This window comes from Sturnus vulgaris, chromosome 22 (assembly GCF_052056855.1).
Source record: "Sturnus vulgaris isolate bStuVul1 chromosome 22, bStuVul1.hap1, whole genome shotgun sequence".
In the NCBI taxonomy this organism is placed as follows: domain Eukaryota; kingdom Metazoa; phylum Chordata; class Aves; order Passeriformes; family Sturnidae; genus Sturnus; species Sturnus vulgaris.
Window position 1 is genome coordinate 8,780,849 of NC_142264.1, and position 18,239 is coordinate 8,799,087.

Consider the following 18,239-nt stretch of genomic DNA (forward strand, 5'->3'; position numbering starts at 1 on the left):
GTCCAGGAACAGAAAGCGTGGCAAAGAGGAGTTAGAAAGAACTCAAAGTTTGGGGAGGGGCAGAGCAGCACATGAGAGGGAGGGTGGGGGGCGTGGGGGGGGGGAGACACACACAGAAAGGACATCAGTTATTCACCCAAGCTACAACCACTGAACACTGTATTACTAAATGAGGTTAGAGCTGAGATTCTGGGCCTGATTCACAGCCAGGGCTGGCACGAGGGGCAGTGACACCCTGGGGCCACAAGCCATGCTTCTGTCAGGGACATTCCTGCAAACCCTGACTGCCATGGAGAGGAGCTGCCCAAGGGAAGGCTCTGCCAGCTGCACTGCTGGGGAAGGAAAGAGGCTACCTGTGGTCCAGGATACAGGACAATTTCTGGGAAGGGGAAAGGCTTTGCTTTGTGGGCTGTAGCTTTTATTTAGCACAGTGAGGAGTGCTCCTGATAATTCTGAGAATCCCACAAAGCTGCAGCTTCTGGAGCCAGGTGGGAAATCCTCTGGCAGGCGGGGGCAGCTCCAGCCCGTTGGCACAACAATTCCATCTGTTGGAGCTGCTGCTGTGTGTGCACAACACAGCGTTTCACTTCAGGGTGCAGCAGATCCTTCACATCCTGCTCCCCACAGAGAGCCACAGAAACAGAGCCCAAGGCCAGGCTGCTCCCTCCTGGCTGTGTGAATCAGGCCCTGGGAATGGGGCAGGACACGAGTGGTGAGATGTGACACAGGAGGCAGGATGGTGGCTGGGCAGCACTGGGGACAAACAGCAGTGAACATGTGGAATGGCCAGAAATGATCTGTGACATCCTACACACTAAGCAGTGCCCACAAGTTGCTGTGAAAGTCAACTCCAGTGAGGAGATTTCTTTAAAAAGTAAGTTAAATCAACAAGGGAAATCCTCAACACCAAATTACTGGCCAAGGTCACAGTACAGGAAAATAGAGGGACACACTCAGTGTCCCAGAACAGCTTCCAGACACAGCTCCCTGTGCCTGCTGCATCCACCCGAGTGTGTCACAGCACATCTCCAGCTTTTTGTAAGGACAGGGCACAGGAACGTGGCTTGGCTGGCTGGAGAAACAACACACAACTCATGGGAAATGTCCCTTCCAGGAATACAGTCTGCAAATGGCCTTGTCCCCAAACAGTGACCCAGACACTCCTGGGTGGCCCAGCCAGAGAGATCGTCCTGGGCTGCAAGCAGGGAGGAGTAAAAGTGGGGACAGGGCTGTGACTGCACAGGATAGCTGCCACACCCCAGCAGGGAATCCTGGACATCCCTTAAAGGGAATCCCGGCCACACCCCGGCAGGGAATCCTGGACATCCCTTAAAGGGAATCCCGGCCACACCCCAGCAGGGAATTCCGGACACACCCTGCAGGGAATCCCGGACATCCCTTGCAGGGAATCACTGCCATTCCCTTCAGGGAACCCTGGCCATCCCAGCACAAGGCCTGGATTCCTATCTCCACATCTTTTAAAACCAATATTCCCAAGCCATTTCCAAGCCATGACAAGCAGAGAGAAGATGCCTGGCCTGCTCTCAGCCTGCCAGCCTCAAGTCCCCATCTCTCACCTGGGTTTCAGCAGCCAGGCGTGGCATGGAGGCTGCTCGTCCCTGGCTCTCCAGGCCTGGCTGGGGCTCTCCGTTGGCAACTGTGGGGCTGATCTCCTTCATTTCCACCACCTGATCAGAACATGGAATGGTTTCAGTAGCAAGAACAGGAGCATCAGCTTCTTGCAGTTTGATGTGACTGGGAAGAGATGCTGGTGTGGGAAAGAGCAGCTCAAGAGCTGTGGAGTGCCCAGGTTACCCTGTCCCAGCACAGACATCCCACAAGCAGTGGGATGAGCTCTTCCACCAGCCACGAGCCCCAGCTGGACCTGGGAAACACCTCAGCTCATTCTGACCAGAAACCCCTCATCTGAGCTGGGACAATGGGATTGGGAAATGGGAAGAGAAAGCCTGAGGTAGCTTATGGCAGCAAGACAGAATTCCAGGAAAAGCATGTCCAGATCAGGCTGCCAGGTTTGGGGTTTCTCCACAATGCTCAAAGAGACAGAGCAATGCTTGCCTCAGGGACAGATTTCCTGCTAACGCAGGTCCTCTGTATTCGCGTGGTTTTTCTAAACATTTTCTAAAACTTCTGAAATTCCACCACAGCTCTAAAATCACCAGCACCTCACCCTGTCTTCATCTGTTTTTTCCAAGTATTTTCTAAAATTTCCTAAATTCTACCACACCTCTAAAATTACCTGCATCTCACCCTGTCTTCACCTGCTTTTTAAAAAGATTTTCTTAAATTTCTGGAGTTCTACCACACCTCTAAAACCTCCTGCATCTCACCCTGTCTTCACCTGCTTCTTCTAAACATTTTCTTAAATTTCTGGAGTTCTCCCACTGCTCTAAAATCTGCACCTCCTCCTTCCCCCCCATTTGCTCACCCTCTCGATGGGGATCTCCTCGGAGTGGCCTCGCTCAAAAGCTGGGCTCCTGGTTTCATAGAACACGTCCTGGGTGCGCTGGGTCCCCCAGGAGCTGGACTCTTTGATCCCTCCCTCTGGGGGTGGCCTGTCCAAAGGAAAAGAGGGAGAAAGATTCATTCTTTTGCAAAGAGATTTTGCTGAATTTGGCAAACCAAACTCGAGCACTCTTTGGGGCTTCAAGTAAAAATCAGTTGGGATGGGCACAGTGGCTGGTGGAGCTCTAAGGTCCCCTGGGATTTTCCCCTGTAGAGCCTGAAGACCCCATAAGAACAAGGAAATCAAACCAACTATGATTTTTTTTTTCAGTAATTAAGGAAAATTACTTCTGCCACTTAATTCCTGATGGCCAATGAATAATTTGGGAGTTCAGGTTAATTTTGTGTGCAGGACCAGCTGGACACTGGTCAAACACCTCAACCATGATGAAGTCCCTTCACCAGCTGTTGTGTCTGGTGTTGGTTTCCCCATCAGGATTATTTGGGATGTTTAAACCTCAGCTGTCTCACTAAAAATCCATAGTGCTCATGATCCAGAGGAAAATCACCTGGAGAGCAGGAAATGGAGAACTGATGAGGGATCACTGTCACTAGGACTCTTTGGAAAGCTCATTTTCCCAGAGAGACACATTGTGTTGTGGCAAGCATTTGCTGTTGCCACAAGTTCCAGGGATGAATTTATTCCCAAGGATCTTTGGCCTCCCAAAAACTCATTGCTGGGATGGTCAGTGGGGTTTGTTTGGTTGTTTTGCAACAGTCCCAAATTCCTGTGAGCAAACCCACCCTGGGAAGCTCTTCAGTGAGAATTCATGAAGGAAATACCAAGATCCACTAGCACAGTGGGAGCACGTTGGAATCCTGGGGTTTTTGACCTTTCTGTGCTTTCTGGCACTGACCCCAGGAGAACACTGCTTTTGACTTAAGGCCTTGGAGAAGGCTCCAAATTTGAGTGATGGAGTTAAAGTCACGGGTGTGTAGTTAAATAGAAGTGTGTGATTTCACTTGGTGAAGGGTTTTGAATTTGAGGTTTTTATAATATAGTAATAGGCATGGGACAAGATGGAGGATTTGGGGTGGTGTCTCCTTTTGGTGTTCTTCCTCCTCCTTCTCCATGGTTTCAGGCAGTAGTTTCTGGTTGCACAGTCAGTGCTGCACTGCAGGTCACAGGGGTTTGGTTATTGGGTCAAAAGTATAAATAATATAGGTGTTAATTCTCTATTAGACTGTTTAGTTTTAAGAGACCTTTCACCTCCATTTTGCTGGCTTTTAGCTGGTAGCTGGAAGTGTTGCAGAACTCTCTGTACTTTAGATAAGATTTAATAAACAACCAATCCCAAACACAAGAAAAATCCATCTCCTTCATATTTTTAATCCTGACTCTAAGTGAAGACAGAATAATGACAAACCTCTAATTAAGCAGTGCAAACACCACACTGCCAGGAGCAGAACCACCAGCAGGAATTGTCCCAGCCATGGTGGCGAGGGGCTGCTGGCCTTGGTGGCAGCAGAGGCACTGGAGCAGCAGGGGTGGATGGGGTGTCCCGAAGGGGGGTGGCTCTGGGGGGCTCAGGGATACTCACAAAGCTCCCCCGTTGTTGAGGGAGGCCGAGCTCTTCTGGCGCAGGAAAGCCTTGGCATTGCTGAAGGTCGTGGGCTGGGTCTGCTCCAGGGTGGCCTTCAAGGGGTGGAACAGGGACACTGGCCCGGGCTGCCAGGGACAAGGGAGGGTTGTCAGAGCTGCCATGGGCTGCAGGGCTTTTCCTACTCCATGAAAAGCTCACTCTGCCACCCTGGGACAGCAGAAAGGCCACACCAGCCTAGACACAGCTGGGAGAGGCTCTGAGGGACACCTGGTACCATTCCTGCTCCAGTCCCCTTCCCTCCGAACCTTCTCCCAGTTCCTGCTCCAGTCCCCTTCCCTCTGAATGTTCTCCCAGTTCCTGCTCCAGTCCCTTTCCCTCTGGATGCAGGGAATCCCCCCCCGGATGTGGCCAGAGGGGCTGAGCAATCCCAGTGGCTCTGGATGGATCTGTTGTAGCCATCCACGTGTGGGGCAGATCTCCACCCCGTGCTGGAGATCACTTGGATGCTCATCCTATAAAAAACCAGCTGTTTGTTCCACTGCAAACAACTGGGCTTTCAATGCCAGTTGTGTGAAAATATTTTCTAGAGTCTGTAAAAACCTTCAAACCTATTAGAGACAAAACTACTTTGAATAATTCCTATTTTCAAAAATAACTTAAGCCTTCTATAGCCAAGCTATCAGCAGCTTTCAATAGTTCTTTGGTCTCCCAAGGAAATATTTTGGTGTTCCCCAGGCTCTAGGCCATTTTTAAACATAGGATTTAGACTTTCAAAGATCAGTTGTCATTTTTGGCAAAGGATCTTTCTTTACCAGAAAAGACAACTACAATGGGTTTTTTTAAATACTTTTAAAGAGAGACTTTCAGGAAACATTTCCATTTTGAAACCCTGCCTGGAGGAGCAGCCAGATCCTCTGGCCGAATCCTACTAATAATTCTCGTTAAAGCTGCCCAAGAGGGAGGATGAAAAGACCCCTTTTGTACCTGGCACAGGCCCCCAGGGGGCTGGACTTGCTCCCTGCTGTTCTTATTCTGCTTGTAGAAGTCAAATATCATCAGGGCTGCGTAGACCTTCCCCACAGTCATCTCATCAGCTGCCAGAGCATGGGGAAAACACAGCAGAGACATCCCAAGGATGAGGAGAAGACAAGAATAAGAAATAACAGCAAATGGGTGTGAAAAACAGGGAGAGGCAGGAAGCGACATGAGAATAATGAGGCAAAACAGACACAGAAAAGTAGGGGAAAGAAAAAAAAACAACAAAGAAAAGGTTACAACAGATTTTTCAACTCTTTGCCTGTTGTTGCCTCGCCTTGGTTTGGAGCTCTCTCTCTGTGGCAAACACAGGGATGGTGTAGGAAAAACCAGGCAGGAAAACTCAGTGGCATTGTCAGCATTGCTGGGAGAATTCCTAAATTCATCCCAGAGCCACAGCCCCCCTCCTGCTTCACTGAATTACAGCAAACGGGCTATAATGGGCTAATATATATTTAAGGAATATTTCATTTCTCCAGATGGTTTTTATCACCCTCTGAGCCATGGGACATCCCTTCCCTCCCCAAAACTGGAGCACTCACCATGGAAAAAAGAACTGGAGCAGCAGATATACAGGAACCAAGAGAGGAGGGGAGGGAAAGACTTCAGCAGTCAGGACCCACTGACTGACACCTCCTCAGCTCCCTCTTTTTTTTTTTTTAATTAACAATACCTTTATTACTCTGCACTGCTTTTCAGTAATCAGGAATCCAGAGCTAATCAAGATAACAGCAAACTTCCCATTTTCTCTGCATTTTTGCCCAGGACATTACCAAGTAACACAAAGGCTTTTAACCCCCAAACACCTCACATCTGATTCACTTTTCCCTGCTTTTCTGGAGCTCAGATGGCAGGAACAAGCAAGGAGGGAAAAACCTCACCTGGGGTCGGACAGGGCAGGGAAGGAAGGGAAAAAACCTCACCTGGGGTCAGATAGAACAGGAAAGGAGGGAAAAATCTCATCTGGGGCTGGATAGAGCAGGAAAGGAAAGGAAAAACCTCATGTGGGGTTCTGGGTGTCTGGGATGGAGCCAGTGCTTGAAGCACTTACGTTTGTGAGGAGGCACCAGCAAATCCAGAGTCTTCTGGGACAGGTTGGGCCAGACCAGGGAGATCTCCTTCCTCAGCTCAGCATCGCACTGGTGCTGCTTCACACCGCCTGCAGGCAGGGAGGGACGAGAGCAGTGACACCCTGCCAGTGACACCCTGCCCCTCTCTTGCCACTCCTCGGCAAGGGCGAGCCAGCACAGCCCTTCCCTGCCCAGGGAATCCAGGAATTCTCCGTGGCAGAAGTGCAGGAACTCAGCAGGACCATGCTGGCCTCACCCTGGGGACCCTGAGCAGTGACCCGGGACTTAAATTTGAGCTCAGCCTTATTCCATGTAACTGCAGGAGGCAGCAGCACCTCCCAGGTGGGATGCAAAGGAACCCGAACATGAATCGCAAAATCCCATCATCACAGATGGGTTTGGGTTGGAAAAGCCCTTCAAGATCCTCTAACCCAAGCCCCTGTGCCATGTCAGGTTCACAATGGATGGATTACAAACCTCTGCCACCAACACTTCCCAAATCCCTGCAATGACACACAAGTACAGAGCTCTGCCCCAGCACCCTAAAGAAGAGCAGAGCCAAACCCACAGCTCTGTTCCTGGGGCCAAAGCCAGGCCTAAATGCACACGTGGAAAGCGATTAAAGGCTGGGTGAGCCCCAGGCCAGCTCCAGCTGAATTCCCCACGCAGCAGGCAATTAAAGAGTTCATCTGAATGACAGAGATTATTTTCCTAAGAGCAGAGTGAGGGGGGGAGGCTCAGGGTACTCTGTTACACCGTGGTTTGAACTCCCACACGAGAGCTCATTAGGGAGGTTTATTAAGGGCCTGTTAAACCCACTAAAGACTCAATTAAATGTAGCACATGAAACCTATTCAAAGGGAGCTCATAACAACAAAACAGGTCAGAACCTCACAGCCCAGAGCAGAGCTAAACCACAGAAATAATCCAGGCTATCAGCTGAGCTCTCCTCTCTGGCTCCCTTCCAGTTTTCAAAAGGATGGGAGGAGCTTTTCCAGTTGAAAAAGGCTGACAGGTAACCAGAAACTGAAAATTAAACAAATTCTCAGCATCCTTATCTAGGATTTATTCCTGAAATATGGTGCTGGCTCTTAAAGCCACAGGCAGTCCTAAAAGCAGCCATAGAAATGAGTGTCTGATCCTTCTCTTGATCCCACTCCTTTGGGGAGCCCCAGGCACCTCAAAATTTTGTCTTCTTTGAGCAATGCCTCCCCAAAGCATCAAAGGCAAAGTTTAAGCAGCACAGGAGGGAGGAGATGAACTCAAATGTTTGCACTGGCCTAAAACTGCTTAGGAAAGCACAGCAGCCTAACCCTGCCTTGCTCCCTGCTCCTGAGAGCCTGGTTACCTCCTGTTAACTTTTAAACGAGGTGTAAGAGTGCTTAGGCCAGGCATGGCTTGGCTGTGACCCCAGCCAGGCTGATGGAATGGGGTAACGACCCGAGAAAAGGCCGGGCCATTTCATTACATTGCAAAGTTTAATTGGGAGCTGAGTAAACGCCTGATTAACCACTTCAGTAATTACATTTTATCACAAAGCAGAATGTGCTTCAGGGCACTTGGAGTTCCTGCCTTGCTGCCAGCATGGAGGGATTGGAGAGGAAGGGCTGGAATAGTTCAGAACAGAGGTGTGGAAACTCATTTCTGATTCAGAGCAAGGAGAACACGTCCTGGGCTTCTCCTCCCAGGATTCTCAGCCGGGAAGGGCAAAGTTTCCCATTTTTCATTGCCACCCCAAAGGCACAGGGATGCTCAGGACCCCTTTGTCCTCTCCCCAAGCTCCCTTGTCCTCAGGGATGGGAAGGAAATGGGGAGACAGGATTCCCACCTGGGCAGAATTTCTGTGGTTTTGGGACAACACCAAGCCCACAGCTGTCACTGAATACTCTGAGCTGGATGGGACCCACAAGGATTATGTCAAACTCTAGTGAAAGGCCCATCCAGGGATCAATCTGAGCCCTTGGTGCTCCTGGCACCTTGCTCTGACCAACCAAGCCCATCTTGGGGGCAGGAGTTGGGCTTTGAGCCAATGTGCTTTCAGAAAACTCCAATTTTCTCCTGGTTTTCTGGAGCTCAGATGGCAGAAAATGCTCTCCCATCCTGCAAGGCACAGGCTGGAGGCTGACAAAGCTCTGGACACAGAGCACTGGTCTCTTACTGGTGCTGTTTGGGGTTTTTTCCATGTACAGGAAACCTGCAGAATAATGAAATCCACACCTAGAGGAGATTTCAGCTTTCCTAATCCCTGTGGAACCGTGCCACGGTCACAGAGGATTCCACAGAGCTGAGGTGCCCTTGGTGGCTTTGCTGCATCCTCCAGGTCACCCAGCCACCCCCTGAGCCCCCCTCCCTCTCACCTGATGTCCAGGTGACCCTGAGCCCCCCCTCCCTCTCACCTGAGGCCAGTTTGATCTCCAGGGCTGTTCGGATCAGGGCCATCAGCGTGGAGGTGAAGTGCACAGTTAAATCCTCAGGAGAGATGGGCATGTTCATCCTCACCAGGCGCTGGGGACACACAGGGCTGGCTGTCAGTGGGGGCCAGCATCCTCCCCCCACCCTCACCTGCCCCTCTCTGAACCCCCAAAACACCCAGAACACAAACAGGAAGGAACTTTTTGTGTGCTGAGCTGAAATTCTTCTGCCCGTGGATGTCAGCTGCTGCCCAGGAGCAGTTTTGGGGTAGAACTTCAGTGGTTTAAGCAGCTGAGTGATTTGCCAGCACTGCACTGCAATCCTACAGAGCTCTGGGAGGCTCATCCCATTTCCTGCCTCCAGTGGTGTCTGCAGCATCCAGACATGTCCCACCTGCCACAGCAGCGTGCTGAGGAGATAAAAACCAGAAATCCACCTCCTCCACCCTTTCCTACACCAGCTGGCCTCACTAAATCCTTCCCAAATCCTAAAACAGGACAAAATGGCACCACTGACTGCAGTAAGATGATGAAAGGTTTGCATTTTCCATCCCAAACGTGGCCTTGCAGGGAACAGGATGTGAGGAAGGCACTGCCAGTGACAAGGACAGTGTGAGGGCTTTGTGCAGGTGCTGTGCTGTCCCTGGAGGAGGCTGGGATGGTGGATTTTGGTCCCAGCCTGAAGCACACTTGGGAACAGCTGCTGAGCCCTGGAATGTGGCTCGAGCATCCATGGTTAGTGACAGGTAAAGGTGACAATGTCCTTCCTGCTGGGAACACCTGGGTTCTGGCTCCTGTCTCCTTGCCCTGCAGTCACTGAGCTGCACAGCTCCATCCACAGAGAGGAGAGGCTGCAGTCACATGGGCAGGACTGTAATTCCCACCCTGTTCTTCCAACCCAAACATGGAACCATCCCTCAGCATCAGGATTTTCCAAGATCTTCAGAGCTAGGAAAAACTCATTCCTCATCACCAGCCACCTCTGGCAGGGCAAATCCATCATTCTGCTAAGCAGGGAGCACCTGCAATTGCTTTGGAAAGCTTTGAGCTGCTGGCAGCAGAACAGGTCTGTGCTCCAAACCTTGCTGATAACCTCAGCACACTTGGAAAGGATGGAATTCTCCTCCTTCAGCAGCCTGGTGATTCCTCAGCTTTCAGGAGCTGCTTGAAAACATCCCTGTCTGGACCTGTATCAGACAAAGCTCAGTGTTTCTGTTCTCCAGACAGATTTGCAGCCCAAGGAGGTCCCTGGGTGTTGATCTGCCTGAGCACAGCCTCAAAAACCCGGTGGCAGCTTGGCCTGGGCCCCTTGCTGGGGAGAGAATTCCATCCCTGCCTGGGCTGGTATTTAGATCCCTGTGTCTGCCCAGAAACTGCTCTTTGTTTAACACCAGCCCCGAGATTGTTAGAGATGCCAGCTGCCCTCACCCCGTGGCTCTGGGCACAAGCCTGGCACTGTTCTCAGAGATGCAGGTTTTGGTGCTGTCCTGGGGAAAACCTGCAGCAGAAACTCCTCTGCTGATGGGCATTTCCTGCTGCTGAGGGGAATGAGGTGCAGGGACCTGCTGGAGCCTCAGGCAAGGTCAGGGGCTCAGTGGGAGCCCTGAGCACTGCTCCTGTGTTTTCCCACAGGGAGACTTGGCCAGGTTTTCCATGGCTGGGATAACATCCCTGCTTAGAGAATCTTCCAACTTCCAATTTCCCAGATGTATGGGCTGAGCTGCCTTAGAATCCCAGATTGGTTTGAGTTGGAGGAGACCTTAAATCCCATCTCATTCCACCCCTGCCAGGGACACCTGGCCTATCCCAGGCTGCTCCAAGCTCCACCCAACCTGGCCCTGGACACCTCCATGCCCTCAGAGAGGGCAGACCCCAACCCTGGCACCTTCTGCCAGCCAAGGAGACAATTCCCCCCCAGGGGGACACTCGGTGTCGACATGAGCAGACAAAGGGTACAAAGAGCTGCTCCAGTGTAAAATCTGCTCAGAGGAGCTGAAATCCCTTTGTTTATCTATTTACACATTTTCAGCTCTCACTGCATCCTGCAGGGACAAGAGAGCACTGTAACCACGTCCCTGTCACCTAAAGTCTGGGACAAACCCTTGTGATGTCCCAGATCTCCTCACAGCATGCCCAGAGGTTATTCCACATCTGCCCAGCCTCAGGGACAGGGAAATCAAAGTCCAGCCTTTCCTCCCCTTCAGTCAGTGACAGTATCAAGTGCTGGCAACACCACGGGGTATTTTTCTATTCACTCATGTCAAATGAAACAGGATTTAATTCTGATTCTGCCCTCAGCACACAAAAAGCTACAGAAAACATCAATGAGAGCCCAAAGTTAGCAATCACAGAGTCCCAGAATCCCAATGGAGTGGGAGAGAGTTAAGGGATGCAGAGAGAAAGAAGATGCACGGAACTGAAGAACAGGCAAATGAGGAACAATTCCCCACAGGAGAGCTCTATCCTCACAAAAACCACCACCAAAAATCACACTGTGACTGGCACATCTCATCCCCAGCTACTTTCCAGGCTGAATTCCCAAAGGATACAGATGCAGCACACAGGCCACCCACAGCTGTACAGAGCACTGCTTTCCTCCTCAGTTTTAGCCAGGGACAGAACATTTAGGGGAATATTTTTTTCCAAGGGGATTCCCCTTTTGGAAGCCTGGCTGAGCAAAATTCACATTTTGCTGCCAACAGGCACCTGGAAGAGGCTCCCCCTACCCCATCCTTGGTGTCCTCCCTGCATTTCCCTCTGAGCTCCCAGTATCCAAACTGGGAATTCCCAACCCGAGGACCCAGCAAGGAGCAGAAAGGGGGGTTGGAGTTGTTCCTCCATCAGGGATGGGCAGCTGTGATGGGATGTGTCCTTGTGTCCCCTCGGGGTGGCAAAATGGGATTCACCTCCCTTTGGGCAGCACTTTGTGCCCTGCCAAGGGGAACTGCAGGTTGCACCTTCCAGCTGCCCGTTTCTTGGCCAAAAATAAAAGAAAAAAATCCATAAAATAAGAGAGAAATGTTTCAGAACCTGCAGCAGCCAAAGCCAACAGGCCTCAGCTAAAGCCACCTGAGATCCTCCCAAAAGCAGTGGAAATTCCTTTCTTGGAAGCCTCTGGCTTGAGAAAATCTGTTTTTTAAATGAATATGTGGCATGTCTGGAGAGCTCCTGCTGAGGATGGAGCAGTTGGGAGAAAAGAATTGATTCATCTTGGACCCAAAATAGCTTTGCCACCACGGCTGGGATGGTGAGGGAGGGTTTGGGTGAAACATTGCTCACCCCAAATCCCAAATCCATGTCTCAAATCACCCAGAGGAACCAGCCAGGAGGGATTTGAACATGGTCTGGTGCCATTGCCCAATGCCATAAATGCAGCCCAAAGGCTGAAACAGCAAACAAAAAGTTATTTTATTTCCTTTCAGTATTACAAAATAACCTTATACATAAAAATATCTCCTTGTGCAGAGCGTGAAATTTCAAGCCTTTCCAGGCTATTTTCTAATTTTATCTGTATTTAATGCCTCTCTATTTCTAGAGGATACATTTAAAATTAATCCGATTGAAATTGGTAACATTTCTCAAACCCAAAATACTCTGCTTGACCCAAAATTTCTACTGGAAAGATTTAATCAAGAACTTTTGATTTTCATCCTGAACCAGGCTAGAATAAAAAAAATCTCATTTTCTCAAAGACTTAGGGATAAGAACGTAAATAAAAAAAATTGAACCAGTTTAGAGTGTAAGTGTACTCAACTTTTAAAAAATTAACTTCTTCCTGTTTTTTGCTGTTTGTTGTGCCTGAAGTTGTGCTTCAAGGCTGTGTCAGAGCAGCTGCTCATGGTTTGAAACAAGATGAAAAAATTTGAGGAGAAAAAGGGGGAAAAAAGGGGGAAGGAAACCCAAACGAAACAACAACCAACCAAAGAATCCCACCGCCAACAACAACAACAAAAAAAACTGAATCAAAATAAATAGAAAAAAAAAGCCTCAACTCTAATTTGGATAATTTTCCATCTTTCTGGAGCCCAGAAGGAAATTTTAGAAGCCAGCTCCTCCTTCCCTGCGCTGATAAAGAACACGCAGGGAATCGCCAGCCACAACCCGGGGGCGCTCGGCTGAATGAATGATGGGCAGCGGGGAAAAAAAAGGAAAAAAAAGGTGGAAATCCTTCCCAGGTGCCCTGAGCTGCCAGGAAAGGACTCGTAGACCCTGGGTTTTTAGAGGAGAGTGCAGAGGGGAAAAAACAAAAAAAACCCAAAAAACAAAACAAAACAAAACAAAATTTTAAAAGGTGGAAATCCCTCCCAGGTGCCCTGAGCTGCCAGGAAACCCGCAGTCCCCGTGGGTTTTAGGGGAGAGAGCAGCCGGCAGCAGGGAAAAAAAGTGCGGGAAAAAAATTAAAAAAAAAAATTAAAAAAAATAAAAATAAAAAGTGGAAGTCCTTCCCAGGTACCCTGAGCTGCCAGGGCAGGACTCGCGGCCCCGCAGGTGTCAGAGCAGGGCACAGGGCAGCAGGTGGAGTCCCCGCTCCGCTCTCCCGTAGCCCCGAGTTTTAATGAGGCAGGTTTAGAGCTCATTAATGATCCTGCAGGAGCCTCCCAATTAACGCTGTGCTGATAATGAGGGCTGATTAGAGGCGGGGTCCGGGCGCGGTCAGGAGGCGGCCCCGGCGCTGCTTTAATTGCCAATTAACAAAGGCAGCGCTAACGAGGAACCAAATCTGTGTGAGAGGAATAAATTCCCTTTCGGCTTTGCTCAGGAACTCCTTGGGCAATGGCCCGAAAGGCAGGGAAAGTGTTGGAGGAATAGGGGGAAAATTCATCCGGGATCAAAGGTGTCTTGCTGAACCCTAAATCCTCTTCCCTGAGGATTTATCCAGAGCAGCACACAGTGCCTGGAAAACTACTGGCACCCCGACGGATTGGAATTATTAAGAGCACCCCATCAGCCTCTGGGACAGGAACTGCTCTGGGAATGATCCCCAGACAGGAATAAATTTAGGACAGTGGAGCGCTGCTGTGGGAAATGAGGTCAAGTTTGGTGAATAAATTATTTGCTATGAATAATTCACCCCGACCTAGTTGGAATGATTGTACTCTGATTTAATTCTGCTGGTTTCAGAGAGGCTCTGCATGGCCCTCATCCCTCTCGCTGTGCCCTGCTCTGAGATCATCCCAGGAATCCCAGAATTCCGGGATGGTTTGGGTTGGAAGGGACCTCAAAGCTCATCCAGTTCCACCCTGTGCCATGGGCAAGGATAGTGAGCCAATCTTAAGACACCAGAGTGAAGTCAAAGAGGTTTTCTTCCCCTTTTTCATCTGATGGGATAGAAAAGACTAAAATTCATGGAATCACAGAATGATTTAGGATGGAGAAGACCTCCAAGATCATCGAGTCCAAGCACTGATCCAGCACTGCAAGGCCCCCACTGACCCATGTCCCCAAGTGCCACATCCACATCTGTAGGGTTTTAAATCCCTCCAGCTGTGGTGATTCCACCACTGCCCTGGGCAGCCTCTTCCAGGGTTTGAAAACTCTTTCCATGGGGAAATTCCTGCTGGTGCCCACCCTGCCCTTCCCTGCCCAGCCTGAGGCCGTTCCCTCTCCTCCTGTCCCTGTTCCCTGGAGCACAGCCCGACCCCCCCGGCTGTCCCCTCCTGTCAGGGAGTTGTGCAGAGCCACAAGGGCCCCCCTGAGCCTCCTTTTCTCCAGGCTGAGCCCCTTCCCAGCTCCCTCAGCCTCTCCTGGGGCTCCAGCCCCTTCCCCAGCTCTGTTCCCTGCCCTGGAATGTTCCAGCCCCTCAGTGCCCTTCTCACTGTGAGTGGCCCAGAACTGCACACAGGAATTTGGGTTTTTCCCGGCTCTCCCCCCAGCCCAGTGCAGGATAGAGCTCCCTGATTTCTGGGCAGCACAGCCCGAGGATCCCATGCACGGCGGGGATGCAGCAAAGCCACGCACACGGAACTGCAGAGGTCGGTCAGGCTGACCAAGGAGAACATTGAGAAAGGGGAACCAGAAAACAGCAGAAAGGAAGGACAGCAGCCAAGGAGGCTGCAAAGACGGGGAAATCCAAACAAAAAACAGTGTGGACATACTGAGAAGGCAACGAGGACGTGGGGAAAACACACAAAACCTCTGGAGAGGACTGGGGAAAGAAGTCATGGAAAGAAAAGGGGGAATATGTGGGGCAAAAGAGCTTTTGCTGGACAGAACAGTCATGGGGTTTAAAAATCAGAGGGAGAGGGTGAAAATAGGGCAGAGACAAAGCCCTGGCTGCCGTTGGCACTGACTGAGCTACACCTGCAGGAGCAGGGGCTCGATGCCCCTCTCCAGGACAGGCATTTCAGTGCCCGGGATATTTCAGTGTCCTCCTGAGTCTCTCATCACTGGGGAGTGGATGTCACACGAGTGACACCACTGGGGACAGCTGGCAGGAGCAGGGCAGGGGTGCCACGTCTCAGCACAGCCATAGGGGAAGATGGCCAGCTGCAATCCATGGATGTGCTGCATGGAGAAGTGGAGGAGGGAAGCAGCAAAAACCAGTCCTGACCCACAAGGGTTTCATTTTATCAGCAATAACTGGGTGAGAGATCAGCCCAAAGTGCAGCTTTAATCCATGGGGAAAATCCTGATCTTGTCTTAAACCCATAGTTTGTAGTTCAGGGCTCTTTGATAAGGGGGAAATGAATGTGATCATCTCCACACTCAGAGAAATCTGATGTTCCCCTGGACTGGAGCTGTTTGAAGCCATCTCTGCCTGTGCTTGTGGCACACAGACACAATCCAGAGATGGGGAAAAATTAATGATGTCTTTAAAAAGTCAGGAGTCTGGGTTATAAAAAGAAGCCATTCCTATGTACTCAGGTTCTGTGGGTTTGTTCTGTTGGGACAGACAAATTAAAGGAGGTATCAGGAAATTCTCAGGGAAAAGCCAGGCTGAAGAAATGCCTGTGGGCACAAAGTCTGCTAGGAAAACCAGCCCAAAATCTTATTTAAAATGCCTGGTTTAACACATGATCTCTTTATCCCTCTCTTTTTTTGTTGTTGTTGTTCCTTTTTGAATTCTACAAGATTTAGGGAAAAAGTTTTACCCTTCTGGTACAGCCCCAGAGCAGATCTGGTTGCCCACCTGCAAACACCTCCTTTCAGCAGGACACAGCTCTCCTAAACCAATGGAAACTCACAGGTGGCAAATCCTTGGATTTCTGTGGATAATTGGTGTCTAAAATAGCTGAGACCTGGAATTTTGATCTAGTTGGGTTCCTCAAGCTCAGTTATGGTGGCCACAAACAAATCAAATACAGCAAAGCCACCTAACTGGAGAGATGTAAGGTTATGTGTCTTTTTCCTTTTATTTTAAATTCTGGCACGCTGAGGAAGGATCTTGTAGGAAGATTTATCTGAATTCTTCTTGGTGCTACGTGCCCTGAATGAATCAGACCCAGGTTTGGGTCCAGCTTGAGCCTCTTCACAAAAATCTTGGGTTTATTTGGTCTCAGTGAAGAATCCCTCAGTACAGGAGGGGCTGTTGTGATGTGGATCCACTGGACTGAATTTTGGGGTTTGGGGGTGGCTGGATTGACACTGACAGCCAAGAAATCCTGTTGGGTTTGATGGATTCTCAACCACACCAGTGATAAATGGTTCTGAGCAACCTCTCCCTCTGCACTGTGAGCTTCAGTGGTGAAAATTCCAAGGAATCACCCTGAAAATGGAAGTTTCCAAGCACCCTGAGAGTTTTTGGGAGGGCAAAACTGAGTCTGCTCCCTTTCCATCTGAATTTCCACCCAGGCTGCAGCCTTTGGGATAGAATTCATTCTGGTGGCTCAATTAAAAAGTTCTGCCAAATCAACAAGAAGCTGGAGTGATTTCTCCATCTCCCTGTCCTGAATGTTTTCTGGTAAAGTCATTTCTTCCACAAGGTTGTTTAAAGAGCCCTTCTGGTGTTGTCTCTGTTTAATTGCTTGCTCACTCCTACGGTACTGCCTACTCTAATTACTCCAGTCTAATTAAGAGGAGGGAAAAACAACATTCTGTTGAAGGGTTAGTGAGACAAAGAGCCCCAGGAAGAAAAATGGGGATCTAATGGGGGGTAATTTGCTCATTAGCAGGGTCCCTCCCCAAATTAACCTAAATGGAAGCAGAATGAGAGAAGAGAGAAACACTGATAGAGAAAGAGTAGAGACATACTTAGAAAGACAAACTGATGTGCCAGAGTTTCAAAGACCAGAAAAAAGTTACCCAGAAAAATTATATATAAATATATATAAATTAAAAAGAAAAAAAAAAATCAGAAGATCCAAAATCTTGCTTGGAAAGCAGAGAAAGCACCAGAAAAATCCCAAAGAACAACACGAATGCCACAGAAACCCCACTTCAGCCACGGCACAAAAAGCTGCTGGTTGGGCAGGAGCTCCTGGGGAGGTTTTCTACCTTATAGGCAACACGAGCTGGGCATTTCTTCCCAAGGCCTAGAGGTGGGGACATGTGTCTCAGCATCTCATACATGTCTGTGTAACTGATGCGCCCGCTGGGACCACAGGGATGGAGGCAAAAGCACCGGGACACAGAAATCCAATCGGATTGAGGAGGGGAAAATGGGGAAGGGGTGGGGGAAAGGCAACACAATGGAGCAAATGAAAAGGAGGAGGGGGGAGAGAGAGAGAGAGAAGGGAAAGCAGACAAGAAAACAGAGATCTGGTTAATCAGATTTCTCTGGGAACAAAACCAAACTCAGGAGATGGGGCAGGAGAAAGGTGGCTCCGCTTCCATTGCTGTGTTTGCACCCAACGTCTCCTCCTCCTGCAGGGGCAGCCCGTGGCCCTGGGGATGCTCAGTGTCCCCTGGGGAATGCTGGATGTCCCCTGGGGAATGCTCCATGTCCCCCGGGGGAGAAGGGCTGGCAGGGCTGGGTTTGGCTGGCTCTTGGCAGGGTGGGATGAGGGTTCCCCCGTCATCCCCAAACCAGTCAGGTCACCATGCCAGGGAGAGCTGGGAGGCAGAGTTATGGGACAGGGTGGGAGAACAGCCCAGCTTTTCCTTCCAGGAAGCAGCACTTTGGGTTTGGGTGATGGGATGAGGGAGAAGCCAATTGTGGGGGGTTTGATGAGGGACTGCTCCTACTCCCAGCTCAGGCTGGGATTCTGCAGATTCCTGCTCCAGAAAAAAGCAGAGCCCAGCCCTGGCAGGAGGTGGGAAGGGGATCTGTTCCTCCCTCACTTTTGGTGGGGCTTGTTTTTCACCAAGCCAACCTCAACTGGGAATTGCAGAGGTTTGGGAAAAGTCCCTCTGAGCAGCTGAGGGCATCTCCCTTCAGCACATAAATCCTGGCCTGAAAAACAAGGGGTGCAAAACAGCAAGAAATTCCTGCTTCACCTTTTTGTGCCTGTTGGAACTGGGACAATCTCCTTTTGTTCTCCCAACGAGCTGCCTGCTTATACAATGTGCAAATCTCTGCTGCCTGGCATCTGAGGAGACCCAGGGATGTTATTAATACAAGTTTAACCCCTGGAAAAGCAGGATAATGTCATCATCTCTATACCAGCAGGGTAAACCTAAGCACCTATTTAAACCCTCTTTTCTGAGCAGGAAGCTTCCCACCAGCCCAATGCCCTGACATAGATCTCAGTTCCTATGTAAAGCTTTGATGGAGGAGG

At 49.9% G+C, this 18,239-nt stretch overlaps 1 protein-coding gene across 11 annotated transcripts in view; it reads right to left on the reverse strand.

Moving 5' to 3' along the window:
• The window catches only part of CACNA1B (calcium voltage-gated channel subunit alpha1 B), a 294,097-nt gene that overhangs the window by 9,372 nt on the left and 266,486 nt on the right, over positions 1-18,239 (reverse strand). For all 11 annotated transcript variants that reach the window (XM_088177578.1, XM_088177577.1, XM_088177583.1 and 8 more), the window contains 7 exons: positions 17,017-17,113; positions 8,569-8,677; positions 6,154-6,261; positions 5,052-5,161; positions 4,065-4,192; positions 2,447-2,573; positions 1,578-1,688 (listed from right to left, as the gene is read on the reverse strand). In XM_088177578.1, coding sequence (XP_088033704.1) covers positions 1,578-1,688; positions 2,447-2,573; positions 4,065-4,192; positions 5,052-5,161; positions 6,154-6,261; positions 8,569-8,677; positions 17,017-17,113 — 790 coding nt within the window. The remainder of the gene's footprint in view (positions 1-1,577; positions 1,689-2,446; positions 2,574-4,064; positions 4,193-5,051; positions 5,162-6,153; positions 6,262-8,568; positions 8,678-17,016; positions 17,114-18,239) is intronic.